This window comes from Phyllobates terribilis, unplaced genomic scaffold (genome assembly GCF_046119375.1).
Source record: "Phyllobates terribilis strain yellow unplaced genomic scaffold, ASM4611937v1 Scaffold_11__3_contigs__length_659146591, whole genome shotgun sequence".
Classification (NCBI taxonomy): Eukaryota; Metazoa; Chordata; class Amphibia; order Anura; family Dendrobatidae; genus Phyllobates; species Phyllobates terribilis.
This window is the reverse complement of record NW_027362771.1, coordinates 381402234-381423690: the sequence shown is the minus strand read 5'-3', so window position 1 is coordinate 381423690 and position 21457 is coordinate 381402234. Positions and strand designations below refer to the sequence as shown.

The 21457-nt window shown below is 43.8% G+C and overlaps 1 protein-coding gene across 1 annotated transcript in view; it reads right to left on the bottom strand.

The window, feature by feature from the left end:
* Positions 1-12763: 12763 nt before the first annotated feature.
* The window catches only part of ADAM10 (ADAM metallopeptidase domain 10), a 158094-nt gene continuing 149400 nt past the window's right edge, over positions 12764-21457 (bottom strand). Inside the window, exons 14-16 of the mRNA XM_073652966.1 lie at positions 19662-19882; positions 15528-15654; positions 12764-14395 (exon numbers count right to left, since the gene is read on the bottom strand). Coding sequence (XP_073509067.1) covers positions 14301-14395; positions 15528-15654; positions 19662-19882 — 443 coding nt within the window. The 3' untranslated portion in view covers positions 12764-14300. The remainder of the gene's footprint in view (positions 14396-15527; positions 15655-19661; positions 19883-21457) is intronic.

Below are 21457 nucleotides of genomic sequence, written 5' to 3'. Positions count from 1 at the left end.
GATCAAAGAAAAGTGCAAGAAAAATAGATCTGTCGGAAATTGTAAGACTTGTGGTAAGTCTTTGTGTGGGCAATGTACTGCCATAAATCAAAGGCAATGCCTAAAATGCGAAACACCAAATGTTTAGAAGGTGAATTCTGCGCCATATTTTCATTTTTATGCTCCTCCACCTACATTTTCTCTGCTTTTTGTTCTTCAGTTGTTGTTTATATGTGTGCACTTGAATAAAAAAAAATGTTTGAAAAACGTCTATTATAATTATTGTTATTTTCTGTAGAAAAATAAGAAAAGCAGAAAAAAAACAATCAAAAGCATTACTGTTGGATCTCACAATAATAATACATTACAAAAAATATAATTATTAATAAATAACCACAAATGAAACTCTAAAAATAAACGAAAACAAGCAAGGAGTCAAAATGACTCCTTTCAGTAGTTCTAGGCGGGGTCACGAGTCCAGTAGTCCTAGTGTTAATCCTCATAATTTGCTTAAAAAGCAATCTAGAGAACACCTTTTTTCTGCGCCATTTGCTTGGTGGCACTGCAGAATACAGCCAGGTCCTTTCCATATTACAGCGCTAAAAATCAAGCTATGTAAAACTGTGTTTTCTGCGTCACACGGATCACATATACGTTTTCATAAAATACTGCCATTTCTGGCCTCCATTAAAAAAATCTTTCAGTGTGTCAGCAAACTTTTTGACACTGGTTTGCTGTTCAAAACAGTTACCTACCGGCCAGGTATTTAAAACTGTGTTTTCTGCGTCACACGGATCACATATACGTTTTCAGAAAATACGGCCATTTCTAGCCTCCATTTAAAAAAAATTTCAGTGTGTCAGTGAAGCAATTCACAGCCGTTTGCTGTTCAAAACAGTTACCTACAGGCCAGGTATTTAAAACTGTGTTTTCTCCATCAAACGGCTCACATATAAGTTTGCTCCAAACTCATTTGTAGTGCGCGTGGAAGATACTGTCCTCCATTTAAAATGGGCAAGGCACGTGGCAAGGGACGGGGAATTGGACGTGATGGTAATGGTGCATGCAGAGGCCGAGGACAAGGCCATGGGCAAGCCGAAATTGTGCCACAACACCCACCATCTTCTCGCCTGACCTTCCCGTCCCAATTTCTAGGGGACCGCAGCACACCACTATTGAACCCAGAGCAGTGTCAAAAGGTTGTTGGTTGGATAGCGGATAATGCTTCCAGTCACTTAGCCACAACCACCACCACCACCACCCTGTCTTGCACACGGTCAAGTCTCAGTAGCCGTGAGTCTGGACCGCATATTCCTCACCCTGATACTCCTTCCTCCCACCATGCCGAGTACCCAGAGACAACTGATCCCACACTTGGACACTCTGAAGAGCTGTTCACTTTTCCATTTATAGATTCGGGCCTCTCGCCCGGTCCACTTAAAGCGGGGCAAGAGGAGATCACGTGTAGCGATGCCCAAATATTTGAGCAGCCACGGTCACACGAAGGCAACGGTGGGAAAGTGTCACAAGAGGTGGACGATGATGAGACACAATTGCCAGAAAGTCAGGAGGAGGACCAGGGTGCAGAAGTGGAAGACGAGGTGGTGGACGATATAGTAACTGACCCAACCTGGCAGGAGAACATGTAGAGCGAGGACAGCAGCACACAGGGGGGAGGGAGGCAGAGCACCCCAACAGGCAGGAAGAAGCAGTGTGGTGGCCGCAGACAGAAGGCAGGCAACCGTTCCCCGTAACACCAACACGAAGGAAGTTGCCAGTACAACTGTTAGGTCTTCCCGAGTCTGGTTGTTTTTTAAAGACTCTGCCGATAACCCCAAAAAGGCCATTTGCACCACCTGCCAGGCCATCATCAATAGGGGTGGCAAAACGACAAGCCTGACCACCACCAGCATGATCAGGCACATGGCAGCAAAGCACCCGACTTTGTGGGCCGAACCCCATGGTCCAGGAACAGTGTCTGCGGGTGGCACCATTGCTTCTTCTGCTGTTGTGGATGCAAGCCAATACCCTGTCCATGGTGCATGCGAAGATGCCTCCTGCCCTGCACCTGTCATTGCACACTCAAGTAGCAGCATCAGGAAGCATGTCCATGTCCTTGTCCCAGCGCAGCGTTCAGCTGTTCATACCCCAGTTCTTGGAACGCAAGCGCAAATATGCAGCCAACGCCCCACAGGCCACACTACTAAATTCTCACATTTCACGACTGCTTGCGCTCGAAATGTTGCCTTTTGAGCTCGTGGAGACGGAAGCATTCCGCAACCTGATGGCGGCGGCCGTCCCTCGGTACTCGGTCCCCAGCCGCCACTATTTCTCCCAGTGTGCCGTCCCCGCATTACCCAAGCACGTGTCCCAAAACATTAGCCGTGCTCTGAACAACGCAGTTACCGGTAAAGTCCACCTAACCACGGACACATGAACAAGTGCTTGTGGGCAGGGACGGTACATCTTGCTGACGGCACACTGGGTTAACATTGTGGAAGCCGGGACCCAGGCGGACATTGGGAGGGAACACGTCCTCCCGATGCAAAGGATTGCGGGACCTAGGTCAATCAGGGTTGCCCCCATGGTCTACAGCTCCTACACCTCATCCTCCTCAGCCTCCATCTCCGAAATGACCACATCAGTCACAAGCTGGAAGCACTGCAGCACTGCCCTGGCCAAGAGGCAACAGGCTGTGCTGAAGCTAATATGCTTAGGTGAGAAACCGCACAATGCTGAAGTGTTGTGGACAGCTCTGAAAGAGCAGGCAGATCTGTGGCTCACACCACTGAACCTACAGCCAGGCATGGTCGTGAGTGACAATGGCCGGAACCTGGTGGTGGCTCTGAGGCGAGACGAGCTCACACACGTACCATGCCTGGCCCATGTGCTTAACCTCGTGGTTCAGAGGTTTCTCAAATCCTACCCGGAGCTGCCGGATTTGCTTGTTAAAGTGCGCCGCCAGTGTGCCCAATTTAGAAAGTCAGCTACAGCTTCCGCCGCCCTTGCAGTGTTTCAGCAGCGTTTGCAGCTTCCGGCTCACAGACTGGTGTGTGATGTCCCCACGCGTTGGAACTCTACACTGCAGATGTTGGGAAGGTTTTGTGAGCAGAAGAGGGCTGTTGTTGAGTACCAGCATCAACCAGGCCATCGGTATTCAGTTCAGACTCCACACATAAGACCTCAGGAGTGGACATGGATGTCAGACATATGTACCATCCTCCAAAACTTTGAGGACTCCACCAAGATGGTGAGCGGCGATGACGCCATAATTAGCGTCACCATCCCACTTCTCTGTCTTCTGAAATGCTCTCTGCTCACAATCAAAGAGGATGCATTGCAGGCGGAGCACGATGAGATGGAGCAAGGAACCAAACAGGGTGATTACACACAGCCTAGGCTCATCTCATCCCAACGTGGATTGGGTGACAATGAGGAAGAGGAGGAGGAAGGACAGGAGCTAGTTTCATGCAGTATAAACAGTACTACCTGCACAGCTGTCATACCGTCTGTTCAGCATGGATGGCCAGAGGATAGAGAGGGGGAGGAGAGCATGGTCAGTCATCCTTTTGGTGAGGACACGGAAGTCTTGCCTGTTAGTAGTCTGGCACGCATGGCTGAGTTTATGTTACACTGCCTTTCCCATGACCCTCGCGGTCTCAAAATTTTGGGTGACAGCCATTACTGGTTGGTGAAACTCCTAGACCCATGCTACAAGGAGAACTTTATATCTCTTATTCCTGAGGCGGACAGGTCTACAAAAATGGGGCAGTACCAGAAGGGCTTGTTGCGGAACTATTAAAAAAATTCCCATCTGAAAACGCTGGTGGCAGAGGGCACACTTCGTTGGACAACCAAGGAGTACAGGCGAGAGAGACACAACTTCAATCCAGCAGAGGCAGGGGAACACTGTCAAAGTTCTGGGAGAGTTTTCTCAGACCCTCCCATCAGACAGGCCCTGAGGCGCGGGGTACTCTCACAAGGAGTGCAAAGTTTGGGAAGATGCTGAGGAAGTACCTTGCCGACTGTACCAACATCCTCCGTGATTCCACTGTGCCTTATAATTATTGGGTATCCAAGCTGGATACGTGGAATGAACTGGCTCTCTATGCCATGGAGGTCCTGGCCTGCCCTGCTGCCAGCGTTTTATCAGACCAGGTTTTTAGTGCCGCTGGTGGAATTATAACTGATTAGCGCATCCGCCTGTCAACTGAAAATGCTGACAGGCTGACTCATAAAAATGAACAAGGGCTGGATTGGGCCAGACTTCTCAACACCACCGAATGATAGCAGCGTAACAAACTCCAATCCAGTGTCTTTTCTTGAGAGGTGTATTCCCATGCACCTTTTCACACCCACACATGGGTATACGCTTCCTGATTTTGGCTATTTGCTCGTCCTCCTCCTTCTCCTCATCCTCCACCACCATATCACCAGGGTGACCGTGGTCCGTGATGCAACACCCACCTAATTTTTTTTAAAGGGTGTTTATGATGCCCGTAAAAAAAATTTTTGATACAGTATGTTCATGTGTACCCCCCCAGGGGTAAAGGTTTGTCAGCCCATACACTTGCATGGGCATTACAAGTATAGGAGGCCCGATCCTTTCTAAAGGGAACATTTTTTTTTTTTTTTTTTATGAGGCCCTCCTCCACGTCTCTTCCAAGGGGCATTGAAGTGCCTCCAAATTTTTGGCAGTCCTTGCATTCACTGCATAGGCCAACACTATGGGAGACTCTCTCCTTTCTAATGGGAATTTGTCGTTACTGTGGCCCTGCTCTATGTGTCTTTAAATTCTTAGTGGGGTTTTTCCTAAAATTAGTCAGCCGTTGGACTCACTGCATACCTTATAACTGTATAGCAGACCCTCTCCTTTCTAATGGGAACATGTCGTACCATGTTACTGTGGCCCTGCTCCGTGTGTCTTTAAATTCTTAGTGGGGTTTTTCCCAAATTTTGCCAGCCCTTACAGTCACAGCATGGGCATTACCACTATAGGAGACTCGCTCCTTTATAATGGGAACATTTTTTTTACTGAGACCCTCCTCTATGTCCCTTCAAAGGGGTATTGGGTTGGGTTGTGTCCAAATTTTTGCCAGCCCTTGCAGTCACTGGATACGCAATAACAGTAAAGGAGACCAACTTGTTAATAATGGGAACAACAAAGCATAGCCAGCTGATGGCTCTCTAACAATAGCTAGGGCCGACCGCTTGCCATTTAAGAAGAGTAAGGGCCGTCTGATGTCCCTATAAAAATAGGCTTTATGACTTTCAGAGTCCCTCCATCATAAATAAAACAGGAAGCGTCTGATGATGTGTCACACACCACATTGCCAGCTAAGGTTGTAAAATGTTAAAATGACATTTCCCGGTGAATGCATTTGTCTTAAAAAATAACATAAAAAAACCAAAACAATAGGATCTTTCTTTAGTATAAAAAACAGCGTCACCAATTTAACCTCAATGTAATCACATTGTTCAGCTCATGCACCTCCTCCTCCATCTCCGAAATGACCACATCAGTCACAAGCTGACAGCACTGCAACACTGCCTTGGCCAAGCGGCAACAGGCGGTGCTGAAGATAACATGCTTAATTGACAAACCGCCCAGCACTGAAGAGTCATTGAAAGCTGTAACACAGCAGCCTGATCTGTGGCTCTCACCGCTGAACATACAGCCAGGCATGGTCGTGTGTGACAATGGGGGGAACCTGGTGACGGAGAAATGACAGCCGGGGTAGATATGGTTTCCCTCTATGCCAGTCCTTTCACCAAGCTAAAGAATATGGCTGTGGTGAAATACAACTCCCACTGAGAAGCTGTTTCTGATTGATAAACATTGTGCCCACCAGAAGATTTGATTCTGAGGGCTAACCTTTCGCCCCCGCTCAAGAGCCCCATAGCAGCTGCAAAGTTAGCGCTATCATGAACTCTCCTGAGGTAGAAGCCAAGGCACACCAGAGGATTCTCTGGTGGGACCGTCCAACCCTGCTGAGAAACAGTCCTGGCTAAGAAAAGTGTGTGGAAAGGTTCCCAGACGCTCTATGGCTGCTTTTTTACTGAGGTGGAAACCCACGCAAACACGGAGAACCTTGCATCTACTGCCACTCTATCTTCGGCTCCTTTTTGAGAAAAAATTTTCGGGCAGCCAATCAGTCTACCAAATAAAATTCCTGAGAAGGAAATTGGGGATGGCTTCGCTACTGGTACTGGAAGCAGTGCTAATACCATGGCATCGTACCATAGTTTGCTGGAAATATTCCAGGCTGGTAGGAGGCAAGCAAATTCCCACAAAAAAGTACCAGCAGTAATGTTCAGGGACCCGCGCTTGTAGAAGACTGAGACAACACCGGGAGAAATAGTGACAGCTGGGGGCCCGAGTATGGACACGAGGCATGTGGTTGTGAAAAGCTTCCGCCTCCACGAGCCTAAAAGGCCACATTTCAAGTGCAAGCAGCGTTACAGGACTTCCTGCGAGAAATGACATGCAGGCTAGATAGGGTTTCCCTCTATGCCAGTCCTTTCACTGAGCTAAATACAACGGTCAGCAAAAAAAGTTGTGGACTGGCTCCGTACAGTCACTGGCCACATTCACCTGTCTATGTGTTTGTGGTTAGGCGATCCTTCCCAGTAAGTGTACTGGGGAGGGCATGGGTAATGTTGTGGGACCCGTGCTTGTGGAAGGCGGAGGCGATACTGGGAAATATAGTGGCGGCTGGGGACAGAGTATGGACACCCGGCCGCCGCAGGCATGAGGTTGTGAAAAGCTTCCACCTCCATGAGCTTAATAGGCCACATTTCAAGTGCAAGCAGCGGTCAAAAATTTCGCAGTATAGTATTGCAGCCTGTGGGTGGGTGGTGGCCGCCTGCATACTTGCGCTTGCATTCCAAGGAATGGGGTAGGGACAACTGAACGCTGCAGTGGGACAAGGACGTGGACAGTGATTGTTGCAAGTCTGCAATGACAGGTGCATGGCGGGAGGCATCTTCACATGCGCCAAGGATCACTTATGATGGGCACACTTTTAGGCAGTGACCTGGAAGTCAGAGATGCTTCCAGAGGTCTTCCCCATGCTGTTCCCATGTCTTTTCAGCACTGTATGCATGTGTCTGGTGATGTGTCACACACCACATGGCCAGATAATGTTGTAAAATGTTAAAATTACATTTCCTGGTGAATGCATTTGTCTTGGTTGAAAGCAATGCAAAAGTGAAAAAACGCATCAAAAACGCAACGTGTGAAAATAGCATAAGGTGTGGAGGAGTATTTTTGGTTTTGGTTATTTATTTTGCCTTCTATACAAGTCATTACCCTGGAAAGGATGTTCCTTAACATATTTCCCAGGAAAATCCATTTTGGCTTCGATTTTGTATGTTTTATTATGAGTCCGTAAAAGTGGTGCAATACTCTGACAAAGTTGTTGACAGCAGTGATCTGGGAGTCAGAAATGCTCCAGGGGTCTTCCCCATGCTGTTCCCATGTCATTTGATCACCGTTCCCATCGATTTGGGCAATTTTTAGGCCCTCTGCAGACGGCCGGGGGGAGCCGCCTGAAAAATGCTCGAGTTTCCCATAGACTTACATTGGGCTCGTTGCTCGGGTCGAGCACCAGAGTATTCCAATTTGCTCGACCCTAGCAACCAGTACCCGAGCATTTTAGTGCTCGCTCATCACTACTGCAGTGCTAACCACTGAGCCACCGGGCTGCCCATGTATGCAGTCTGTTACCATGGAGATGCATAGTAGAGACAAATATTCTGTAATTTATGTATAATCAAGACTAATTGTAAAGTTACTTAATTTATTAAAAATGTTATATGGGGGTTGAGGCAATATGGATAGTGTGAGGACCTGGCCACTTACTAAATACTTTTCCAGCACTGAGCACCCATTTTCATCAATCTTATTTTTGTATTTTGTTAGAAATTTGCTTGCTGTGTTTTGTTATTGATTTGTTTGCTCATCAGTTCAATCTCAGGTATCCATTCCATTCAGTGACCTTATCTCAGGGGCCTTGGACCATTGTTCTTTCAGCCAAGGGACCCCTTATGTAGATGGAAAGAGTGGACACAGTGGAGCTGTCACCACAGGAGGTCTTACATGCAGTCTCATGTTAAAGCAAATGCTTAAGGGGGAGGGTGTCATCACTTCTGACCTTTGGAGGTGGCTGGCCCAGGGAGGAAAAGAGAAACATGTTTTAGTGAGGAGTTGTGTGGAAGGATTGAAGGAAGAGAATGGAGACTGTGGACTTGGAAGGATGGATTAATAAACATGTTACCATTATGGATTATGTCGTTTGTATTTAAACTTTCTTAAAAGGACTGCTGCCACTGGATACCTGTGCTTTCATCGTTTTATCTGCAGTCTAGAAAATCATGGACGGTGGCCACAGACTATACTGGAAGGAGATACGAAATCTGTGAGCCAACCAAAAGTTGGGAGACAGTGAGTATGGCCTGATACAAAGCCAGTGGAACTACTGAACGCAGATTGGGAACTTGAGGACTGAGAGAACTGTATTGTGGCCATTTACCTGGAATTGCTTTATTATTACAATGGCTGGGATTAATAAAATATTGTTGCATCATTAACCTGCTTAGGTGATTACTTACAACCCACAACCTCAGATCTTTACAGATAGTATGAAAATATCCATATCTAGCATATTCACAGAGGCCACCCAAGTGGTCTGTGCCAACACGAGAAGTGATGAGGTTACTGCTTCTTCATCACAGACCTGCTGAGACCTGGGATTGGATGCAATTTTCAGGTGATTAGATTGGATTCTTCTGTGATGTTTCATTCTAGTCACCTGACCACTTCAGCCAATCATAGGACATGGCATGTGACAGAATGGCTTCACATCCAGCTGGATGAATGTCTCAAGTGGGGTACCACAGGGCTCCGTCCTGGGACCTGTATTGTTCAACATCTTTATCAATGATTTAGATGAAGGAATTGAGGGTAAACTGATTAAATTTGCTGATGACACAAAGCTAGGAGGGATAGCTAATACTAGAGAAGAGAGAGAGAGGATTCAAAAAGACCTAAATAAACTGGAGCAGTGGGCAGCAACCAACAGAATGGTTTTTAACAGGGAAAAATGCAAAGTACTACATCTGGGCAATAAAAATGAAAAAAGCATATACAGAATGGGAGGAATAGAGCTAAGCAACAGTACATGTGTAAAAGACTTAGGTATACTAATAGATCATAGACTGAACATGAGTCAACAGTGTGATGCAGCAGCAAAAAAGGCAAATACAATTCTGGGATGTATTAACAGAAGCATACAGTCTAGATCATGGGAAGTCATTATCGGTCTTTACTCCTCTTTGGTCAGACCTCATCTGGAATACTGTGTACAGTTTTGGGCACCACATTTTAAAAAAGACATCGACAAACTGGAGCAAGTTCAGAGAAGAGCGACCAGAATGGTGACTGGTCTGCAAACCATGTCCTATGAGGAACGGTTGCAGGATTTGGGAATGTTTAGCTTGCAAAAAAGAAGACTGAGAGGAGACTTAATAGCTGTCTACAAATATGTCAAGGGCTGTCACATTGTAGAAGGATCATCTTTATTCTCATTTGCACAAGGAAAGACTAGAAGCAATGGGATGAAACTAAATGGGAGGAGACACAGATTAGATATTAGAAAAAACTTTTTGACAGTTAGGGTGATTAATGAGTGGAACAGGCTGCCACGAGAGGTGGTGAGTTCCCCTTCAATGGACGTCTTCAAACAGAGGCTGGACAGACATCTGTCTGAGATGATCTAGTGAATCCTGCTTTGAGCCGGGGGTTGGACCAGATGACCCAGGAGGTCCCTTCCAACTCTACCATTCTATGATTCTATGAGAACGACGTCATGTCTTCTGATGCAGACTCAAACAAGTATGTCAAACTTGGCAGGGAATTACCTCGGAAATGCACATTAACATTCGCTTCACTATTTATATTTAAAGGGAGTCTGTCAGCCCCTGTGATGTATATATCCTATTAATACGGGCATACAGGTGATAGAAATGTTAATCTAGTCCTACTTGAATGCTTCATGTGTAGCGAAATCTGATATAACTTTATGGTAATGATTGCTCCTGGCCATTAAGGAATCCCCCCCCCCCACCTCCTCTCTTCATTATAATAGTACCCCCGTCCCCTGCACAACAGTGCCCTGTGACGTGACGTGCAGCTGCGGCGCTGTAATCTCACACCTGCGTCTTGAACTCCCTGACCCGCCCACCAGGACCCGTTTTACCCTCTGGACGGCAGAGTGACAGCGTGTCACTGCCGGCGCCTGCACAGAAGATCACGGAATGAATACACTAGTCTGTGATCTTCTGCGCAAGCGCCTGGTCTCCGGGAAGATGGCAAGCGGGTCAGGGAGTTCAACGCGCAGTTGTCACGCAGGGTGTGGGAAAGACTTAGTGCAAAACAGAGGAAAGAGGGAAAGACAGCCCAGACACTAGGGTAAGGGGGAAGTGGAGACCTCCTAGTCTGGACTTGTGTCACCCTGTCTCAACTACCGTCACTATATTGCCTCTTCACCAATCGCCGCACGTGTGCCTCACCCAGACTTTCCCTGGCATATGGCTAAGGCTAGGGAAGGGAAGAGATGAGCACAAGTCAATCTGCACTAAACTCTATAGACAACAAGGGTAGACAAACGGGGGGGGGGGGATTGTTTAGCTTTAGACGACTCCAGCCAAATGCGCACACGGCCTCAAGCCCCAGAGAGGACGAAGTACTGCTCTTGCTAAAGCCTCACAAGTAGTAATGAATATCGCCGTCACCTCCCTCTCAGACACACCAGGTATTTATACACTCAGGCCAGGGAGCTAATTAGCCAGAGGGAGGTAGCCATTGGGTCCTATAGACAGCCAGCCTCTAAGAAGATGTCTGTAATGCAAAATGTAGAGATCTCCTGCAACCAACTGCAGGACGACTGTCTGACACACCCGTGACAGCAGGCGTGAGATTACAGTGTCGCAACCGCACGTCATAGGACACGTGACGTGCAGGGGAGGTGGGTACTATTATAAAGAAGAGAGGAGGTGGGGATTCCTTATGGGCCCGGGGCCTGGATTTCACAACATCAAAACCATTAATATGAGGCATACAGGTAGGACTAGATTAACATTTCTATCACCTGTATGCTCATATTAAAAGGTCATATACGTCACAGGGAGTGACAGATTCCCTTTAAGACTGTGGAACAGAATCTTTTTTAATTGTAGCCATTTTTCAAAGGCCTCCTTGGGGTGTTTATATTGGAAACGAATGCTTCTTTCCTTGATTTTGTGGTTTCTAATGTTATAAGAATCACAGGCTCTCCTCCTGAACTGGTTAGTGCAGCCATCCCCGCAGACTCAGTTTCTAAAATGGCACTTGAAGAAGCCAAAGACCAAATCTCCACCAACATCAAAAACACTGCGCATGGCAAATCGCTCATCAATTGCAGGAGGCTGATGGACAGGTCTGTTCACACGCTCCTCCACCAGCAGCAGTTTTGAGATCAGAAGAGTGGTGCAGTCTGAGGAAGGGCCTCAAGCAACAAAGGAGGACCTGTAATAATAAAATAATAGAATAGAAAAGCTGTATGCTGACATAAATTAAAAGCAGGACTTGGACATTTTATAATCAAAATCCTTTGCTAGAATAATAAACCCATGATTTTATATTTTAAATCCAGTCTATTTATTAAGTCAAGTTTCATGGAAAAAAGATGATTTTTTTTTTTTTTTTACATATGTTTGCACAATACTTTTTATTTATTTTTTTGCAATTTTTAGTAAAAATTTCAAAAGTGAACAAAAAAAATACTGTATAAAACACAGTGGACATTAAATTGACAGTAGTATTAGATTTAATTTGCTTCGCTTTTGCTTCGCTTACCACATCTTGACATACTGTGGAGAGGTTCAGTGCATTTCTGTTCTTCAAAACAATCACAATTAAAAAAAAAAAACTGGTCAATGTCATTAAACCTTACCACAGGAAAAAAAAATAAACTATAAAAAAAAAAAAAAAAATATATGACACATTTTAAGGATCTATTACATTGACAAAGCTATTAAGAAACCACCATGTTCAAAATCAAAATCCTTTTAACCCACTTATCCATTCAATAACAAATGCATTCAATTGGATTGGTTTCCAAACTACACTAGATTTGCTTTTTCTTTTTTTTTTTTTATAATTTTTTCCTTTTTTTTGTATATTTCTTTATATATATTGTTCCAGAATTCTTTATAGTCTCCTATCTACCAGACTGGGATTTCTTGTACAAAATTGTTTCTAAAGCGTTGTACAAAAAAGATGTAAGTTTCTTTTTGGAAAAAAAAAATACACCACACACTGTACAATTTTACAAGGAAGAAATTGGGTTGTGTTTTTTTCTGTATACCTTGCTGGCATGTCAAGATGAGAATGGATGTGTAAACTTTTCATTTCATCAATAACTCACTTTCTGCCAGTCAAAAAAAAAACCTGCTATAAAAGTCTTACTAACGATAAGAGTGTTAAAGCCAACTCAGAAATAAATGAATAAGACCAAAGCTATACGGACGCAAACATAACCATGTTGTTGCCAATACCATGGCCACAGATGTCATTGGAAGTAAAGAAATTAGAAGGCTCTTGGTAATGCCCATACAAAGACATGCATAGCACTGGATGCATGAAAAATGTGATACTCATTCTCCTCCATATTAGAACGATGAGACAGACACATTAACTTTAGACACCGATACTGTGAGAAAATCTTTTTTTTTTGGGGGGGGGGGGGGGGGGGAGATCTAGTGACAATGGATAACTAATTCTACTAAAATAAGTTACTTTTTTTCAACAAGTATTAGTGGTTACTTATTCAACAGCTTCATGCTGAGAACACTACTAATAGGTCGAGGTAAGAACTAGTGATGAGCGCAAGTGCTAGTCGAGTTTGCCGAGGGTGCTCGGGTATGCACAGAGTATCGCAGGTGCTCCAGTGACGTGTTCGAGTTCCCGAGGCCACATGTTAGACAACCACAAAACATGTGGGGATTGCCTGTGTTTGTCAGGCAATCCCTGCATGTTTTGTGGCCAACATCCATGAAACATGCGGCCTTGGGGACTCGAACATGTCACTCGAGCACCCGCGAAACTCCGTACATACCCGAGCACCCTCTGCAAACTCGAGTAATGAGCACTTGCACTCATCACTAGTAAGGAAGAATCCCATTACCTCCTTGCACAGCCCATGAGCAAATCTAAAGAATCTACTTTCTTGCGAGCTAATAATCTTAGAATAGGCTTGTTTTTATTAAAAATCCATGCCCAAAATCTAAAATTCATGCGATTTGGGACTAACAAATTAGCTGAAATTTCCAGACAGGGACAAAAGAATAATAAAAAAAAAAAATGAAAAAAAAATAAAACACAAACATGATACACATAGTCCTGATGTCCAGAGTGGTTGTATATTTTATACATCTGTAGTCAGCTTGTAGCACATTCAAGTCTGTAGAGGCTCATTGTAGGAAAATGAAGAAAAAGAAAAAAGTGTGAGCACTTCAACCACCTCTGGTCCAAAGACGTTTAGTAAGGAAAATGCAGATGGATACTCCTTTCAGCTATTGAAAGCATCTCCCAAAAAAAATAGATATATTTTCAGTCGCCTTTATACACCAATTCAAATCGGTTATCCTGAGTATGTCACTTGAACAATAATGTCTTCGTTAACAGTTGAAAAAAAAGACCAAAACAAGTTTTATAATACAAAGTAACATATCCATATTGCAATTATCTGTTTGTTTTTTTTTTACAATTGCACATAGACTTATGCTTGTACATTATAATTACATGTCTGCATATAACAAAGTATGTACATTGGCAGGAGATGTTCTCCATTGCTGAAGTGACCGCTACCTTCCTAGCCTCGGTTGGCAGTTAGGGGAAAAAAAGACAGGTTTTGTCTTCAGCGAAGATTCAGAAAAGACAATTTCACTAAAAGTGAATTGGAACTGAAGAAAATGAAGAGGGGCATAAAAACAAGTGGTAAGATTTTCTAAGATTTATGCCATTAAGTTAAAAAGAATATTTCTTAAAAATCTCGGGTTATTTTCTTCATCAAGAGTTGGTCGTTAAACAGTGTTAAATAAAAGGTGTTGAAGGACTCCTTTTTCCGTGTATATGATGCAAGTCCTTGACGCCGCCTCAAGACAGGATCCCACTCTTAGTTTTAAGAAGGGGAACAGTGACGATTTGTAGGTATTTCTTTGGAGTGAATCTTTCCCATGGTAGGCACTAGGAAGAACCAAAGGCAAAAGAAAAACTGCAGTTAACGTCTCATGTGTCCCATCTGGTACGTTTCCCGTGGTCTCTGGCGTGGAGGTTGTTGAGGTGTTTGTTGTGGTCGTCTTCTCTTCAATGTGCCTGTAAAGAAAACAGATCATTAAATACATAGTAAATGACACGCTTACATTTGGAACAAAACAATGGTTTTGTAGAAGTACCGTATTTTGCGGATTATAAGACGCACTTTTTCCCCAAAAATTTGGGAGGAAAAGGGGTGTGCGTCTTATAATGCAAACTTGTGGTTTTACCTGGGGGGTGCGGCGTTGGATCGGGGTCCCAGAGGTTGGTGGTGACTGTAGCGGGGTGGCGATGCTGCGGACCCGTCCTCAGAAGCCAGCGGTGAGTGGAGGAAAGGCTCCCTATCCCGTACATAGCGCTGTGCTTCGGTAAAAATGGCCGCCGGAGCATGCGCAGATCGAGATCTTGAGAGACAAGATCTCGTCTCCCGAGATCTCGATCTGCGCATGCTCCAGAGGCCATTTTTACCGAAGCACAGCGCTATGTACGGGATAGGGAACCTTTCCTCCACTCACCGCTGGCTTCTGAGGACGGGTCCGCAGCATCGCAGGGCTCCTGCCTCCGCCGCCAATCTCCGGTATGTGTGACCCCCGCTCCACAACCGCTGCCCCCCAGGTGAAAAGGATTATAAGGCGCACCATTTAAAAAAAAAAAAAATCCGCAAAATACGGTGTATCAGAAAAAGGAACCATATATATTTTTTCTAAAGATATAAGTTATTTCATCCTTTAAAATACAAAGTGACGTGTTGGCCACCAATGGACTTTTTCAAGCAAATATTCAAAGAGGTAAAATACAGCCAATTAAGGTTAAGTTCCCACAATGAGTTTTTGACCCTGTATTTTCACTGCTGGAATTGTATGACGTGGCTGCAGGTATCCGGCATTAAAATTCAACTTGCACAATGCTTCTTTCCCTGACATTTGCTGGGGAAGAGTCAGACAGCATTTCTCTAATGTATGTGTTTGTACCCATTATGGAATTTCTGTAATGTGGGAACATATCCTAAGAGAAGAATGTTTAATGGCAAGTTACATCATGCAAATTTATATAGTCAGTGTATTCAGCTTTTCTATTATACAACTAGAACACTTAACAAAACAGAAGCCGATAGAAGAATTCCATTAAGCCTGTACATCTTGAGATATTGGTGATTTAACAAAACGGTTGTCTTTTTTTGTGGGATTCTTACCTGGTAGAGGTTTCGGGGGAGGCAACTTGGGATTACTACTTGGTGTATGTACACTGCATATCTTAATAAACCCGGCCATCAACATTATCAATGCTATTCCCATTAGGAGTACAGCCCACCAATGTGCCTGAAGGAAGAGACACAGAGAAAAGACAAATCACATTATTTATGCTGCGTGATAAATGGAGTGTTGTGATGGATCAGATCTATTTAGCGTGTATCACCATCTTCCCCCCAATAATGCAAAATACACATCCTTATACAATATGCAAAGTAATTTTTCTGGATGAAACTCGGAAAGATATTTTTTTATACGGTCGTGTGAACCTACCTGAAGGCTATGTGCCCATGATGCAGAAATCCTGCAGATTTTTTCTGCATCTCCCTGGCAGGAAACACGCATGCGGATTGTACATGCATTCTTCCTGCCAGGTAGAAGCGTTTGTCAAGCGTTTTTGCATGCGGGTTATCAAGCGCTTTTCCAAGCAATTTTAGCATCACTTGGAAAAGTGCTTGACAACTTGGTCACACACTATAAATCCATGAAACCGGCATCGATTTATATGGTGTGACCAAGTTAATAGTTAAAAAAATATATATATAAAAAACAAACAAACAAAAAAAAACATTATACTCACCTTCTGATGGCTCCCCGGTGGCTCGCGCTGGTGTAAAAGGACCTTCCATGATGTCATTTAGTCATGTGACCGGTCACGCGACCGCAGATGTCAGTGGTCGCGTGACCTGTCACATGACTAAATGACATCATGGAAGGTCCTTTTACACCAGCGCGAGCCACCGGGGAGCCCTCAGAAGGTGAGTATAAGGTTTATTTTTTATTTTAAATTCTTTTTTTTACAGCTACTATGGTACCTGGGTCTGGAGGAGAGTCTCCTCTTCTCCAGACCCAGGTACCATCCACACATTGAATCGCTTAATATCCGCATGTGCACATGTAGTCATGCGGATATTAAGCGATTCAATGCAAATCAATGGCGGCAATTACGCCGCGTTTCCGCAAAAATAATGGACATGCTGTGGATTTTTCCACAATGATAATCCGTAGCGGAAATTTCCGTAGCATGTGCACAGCACATGCGGATTATCATTGGGGACCATGGGGCACATATTACCAAGCGTTTTCGCTGCTGAAATTTCCGGGAAAAACGCTTGAAAAACGCATAGTGGGCACGCAGCCTAATGCTCGGCTCAGAGTGTTCCTGTGTGTCTATGAGAGCTGTTACCAGACCCCCCCCCCCCCATCAGGCTGGATTGTTCTCTACCCCAATATCTGTTTTTTTTTTTTTTTTTTTTTTTTTTTTTATGTTTTCCTCCTTTTTATATACGGATTTTACACAATGGTTTTCTTAATGCTTTTTTTTACTGAAGAAATGTACTTTAAAACAATTGTTTTTTTTTTACATTTGCATTTTTTTCTTTTCAGACCACCCATAGAAAACTAAAGGGTAAAAACGCACAGCTCCGCAGCGTCTATCTTTTTTGAGTTTTCATGAAATCACATCCATTTTGCTTGAACTGTTAAATGTAGAATTCTGCACAAAAAAAGCAGTGGAATAAAAGGAATATGAAGCCAAGAAGAGGACTAAGATTTTTAACCTATTCCCATTGTTTGTAGGACTAGGAAAGAGTCATATTGCCCAACAATATAAAGGTCGCCGACTGCATTAAAGGGGTTTTCCATTTTCATACCATCAACCTTTCTAGGACTCAGACGCCCATCAATATTTTTTTATAAATTTAAGTACCCTTTAATAGAGTGAAAACATTGTACATAGAAAATCTGTATGCTTCAGTAAGTAATATACGGTACTCAGAGTTAGGAGAGGACGTTTCATCTGAATTACTGCTCACTTATGACTATATTGATGCTAAAAATGTGCCATCTTATTTTCTACAACCCACTCTAGATCCTACAGAGACTTTCTAAGATCTACTCAAACGCTAACAGATTTACAAAATCAGCGGAAGGAAACAACGTAATAGGCTTTAGATACAGCAGCTCAGGGACACACAACTTTCAGTTAAAAAAATTATAGTACACATCTCTCACAGATGTTTGATACTTGGCAATCTGGCTTTAAGTCAGGATTTAGAAAAATGGCTTACAGACTAACAGCAGTGGGAGTAGAAAAAAACAGTGATCTAGGAAAGCAAATGAAAACACAAGGTAAACAACCCGCAATAATAACCCTGAACCCTGCTTGATAATCCCCTTTACAAAAGCCCTTTGTGACGCTGAGTCACTTCTCATGGACCAGCCCTCAGTCAGGGTAGTCAAGGAGTCAGAGGTCAAGAGCCAGGAGGGTACGTCAGAAACAGAGGGAAGAGACAAAGGCGTAGCCAGTTAACTGGTCCGAGGTCAGAATATGAGGAGGAATACAGAACACAGGGGCTAGGCAAAACGAATGGTCAGAACAAGGACAGGCAGCAAAAAGATCCACAAGCAAAGCACAAGGCACAGAGAAACAAACCACACACAAAGCCGAATCTACGTTTGGCAGAGATCTGGGAATGGCAGGCCAGCTAAGTAGCCGAGCAATCACCTAGGACAAGCAACACCTGAAGGTAGCCCAGCACCTCCCAGTCTCAGATAGGCAGGCCGAGCTGTCAATCAAAACAGTCATCTCAGCACGCCCTTGCACATTACTGGATGGCTGAGCTGCCAGTAACTGCATCCCAGACACACTGAGGGGTGGAATCTTGACACCCTTTTGGGGGGGTATTTTCCATTTTCTACAGTGGAAACCCTATTCAGGACCTTCATCTATTACCTAAGGACAAGAGGGGATGCAATCATCATCTCTGAAGGACATAACCGACGCATGCATTATTCAGATAGTCTACTGATGTTAATGACGCCTAACTATGTAATGTGTTTTTACAATAGTGGTGGTGGTGCTGCAGGAAAATGTAACACTTGCTGGTTCTCTCACAGATTTTCAGTGGTTCCATCACAGTGGTGCGTAAAACCGTACTAAAGGTAAATATCAAGGCTTTAACATAATGGATATAACGTTCCACAGTAACATAAAACTGTACTTTGGGCCAAGACCATATGCTGTGATATACCCTCCATTACTACATATACGTAACTAGGAATTGACGAGTAATTCTGTCTAAAAATCTAAAGACGGCCGATGGTTTTAAAGGATTTTTCCATTTTAAAGCTGCCCAACTTTCTAGGAGTCTGACGCACTGAAATTTTGGAAGTTTAGGTACCCTTTAACAGAGCTGGGGAGTACAACAACGGCAGAAGCCATCTAATATATGACAGACATTGGGTAGGTGATAGAAAGTAGCCTAAAATTAAACATTTTCCTCTTATAAAAGTTAATTCTAGAAGTATAGGGGTAAAGACAAAAGCGAGCATTTTTATTGAATGTTTATCACAACATTTTCATATTGACAGCATTTTCATGGTAACAGTTTCCCTTTAACTGCAGGACACTAGAAGAACATACACGGGGGCAATAACAATCTATACATCAGATGTGAATCATGAACAGTTTAAAGTGTGCATATCTTTGTTTGCCTTCTTACATTTCTATACCGATTAGTTTCTAAAAAAAACATGAGAACATCAGGGAAGGACATCAATTCTGCCTAACGATTTAAAGGCGGCTGACGTCTTTAAAGGAGTTTTCCAATTCTGTTGACACCTGAATCAGGGCAAAACTAATTGAGTGCATTTGACCGCTGCAGTCAGTCAATCACTGGCCCAGTGGTCATGCCAACACAATCACTAGCTGCTGCAACACAGAAATTGTCTGCAGCAGCCATGTGCAATGTAGTTGTGATGTTATTGCTGCAGCCTGACAGACAAAGGCATCGCTGGACCTGAGAAGAGTGAATGAAACAGGTTTTTTTTTTCTCCCTATCGCAAGCCCATGACCATAAAAATACCTGAATACAGAAAACCCCTTTAATGTCGTTGTGCTTTCCCCTATTAAAGCCATCTAGTGAAAAACGCCAGGAAAACATTAAGAGGGAAAGGAAAATTTGTAAATCAATTAAATGCAATTTTTAAGCTAAGTACATGATAGTGCTAGAAACTGGAAAGAAAATGAGCACAAAATAATAAAAACAATGTGGTATGTCTAATTTCATACGTACCACAATCCATTCTGCAATGTTCTCGTACAGCTCTGGGTTGAAGATAGCCTTCTTTAACCTTGCTAGTGGTCCATCAGCATCAACCAATCGACATCGCATGAACACATCACAGTATCCTTTAAACTCATTGCAAGGTGACCCAGGCTGCAGAGTGATGGTTTTCCCATTGAACTGTTCTCTCCATACCTCAGACCCAGTACTGGCACATGTGTGAGGCTTCACTGCAAGCAGAGACATCATATCCATTAGATCTACATTACTAAGTATTTTATAATGCAAGTATATAATGGAGTAAAAAGTTTTGAAAAGTCACAAAATTTTGGCACAACTTGAGGCAGCGATAAAATTTGGTGACTTTTGACACTCTCGTATTACTTTTGCCCAGCTCCGACAAATTGGGCGGAACTGGGTAGGATAGGGTCGTGGCAACCAACATTTATCAAATTCATGATGAGTGGCAGTGATCGCTATACCACAAATCTTACTGTAATGGAGTAGGACTTGTGGCGATGTGTACGCCGCTTGTCCAACACAACAGATTCATGAAGAGACGTATGTATGCCTCTTAATGAATCAAGAGCATCTGACTCCATCACATCTCATCAAGACCAGTGTGAACAATAAATTCTTATTCATGAACCAACGTAAATCACAGTTTTAAAGAAAAAAATTTAACCTTTTTGAGGTTGCAGTGTGTTAGCTGGATTCATATTGCTGGACTGAGTCCATCAATATTTATTGATTGCTTATCGCCCAATCTAGAGAAACCACAAGGAATAATCAGCAAGAAACTGGTTAATGCACTTCAAAAAATTGTACAGTCTACAGTGATGTTCTAGACCAGGTCTGCACAATATATGGCCCATGGGAGGTTGTGCAGACCGCGGAGCTGTCCGGGAGACACCGTTCCCTTCATCATATAGTCAAATGTATTCGCATCTAAAAGTCAAGAATACGTTTGAATAGAGCAGAGCACCTGTCATCGCTGACGTGTGGCAGCGTGACAACATCAGCACGCTACTGACCTCATCACATTGCTGCTGGGGCCGGAGAATGGGTGAGGACGCGGTGGGTACTGGTAAGCACACCAGGAGGAGCCGAAGAGGAAATGAGCATTCATTTTAGATAAGGGTGCCGGTGGAAGGAAGGTAAGGGTTACTGCGACGGTACATTAGGGGGCAATGGAGCACATTATGCGGCAACTGGAGGTTTGTGAAAGGGGGCATAGTATAGCTAGGGGCAGATGGGACATTATGCAGAGAGGCATTGTGGGTGAGATATGGAAAGTGTCAGTTTGAGGTGATCTTATGGAGAGGGGCATTGTGGGTGAGATATGAAAAGGGGCAGTTTGGGGTGATATTTTGGAGAAGGGCAGTGTGTGGGGGAGATATTTTAAGTAGGAAACAAGGTGAGGGTCAATTATTTATTCAAGAGCTGAGCAGGTAATACATTTTTATTTATGTGGAAGCATTATACTTTTATTTTTAAGGGCATCGTGTCAAGAAATGCTGCTGAAGAAGGAGAAAAAGGAAATCTGCAGAGATGAGCTTTGGGTGTGGAATCTGATCATGGTGTCTGGACAAAATAGAAGAACAGAAGGAGAACAACTTCAATAAGAGAAGATGTCGTCTATAAGGTACCTGGATATATTTGCGATATGGACTGTCATCAGTACTGTGGTTTTGGTGTGGTCCGCAGTCTGATGATGACTGATAACTATAATAAGGAGAATACTGGGAGTTAGGCTATGTGCCCACGATGCAGAAATGCTCCGGATTTTTCCTGAGCGTGTCTGC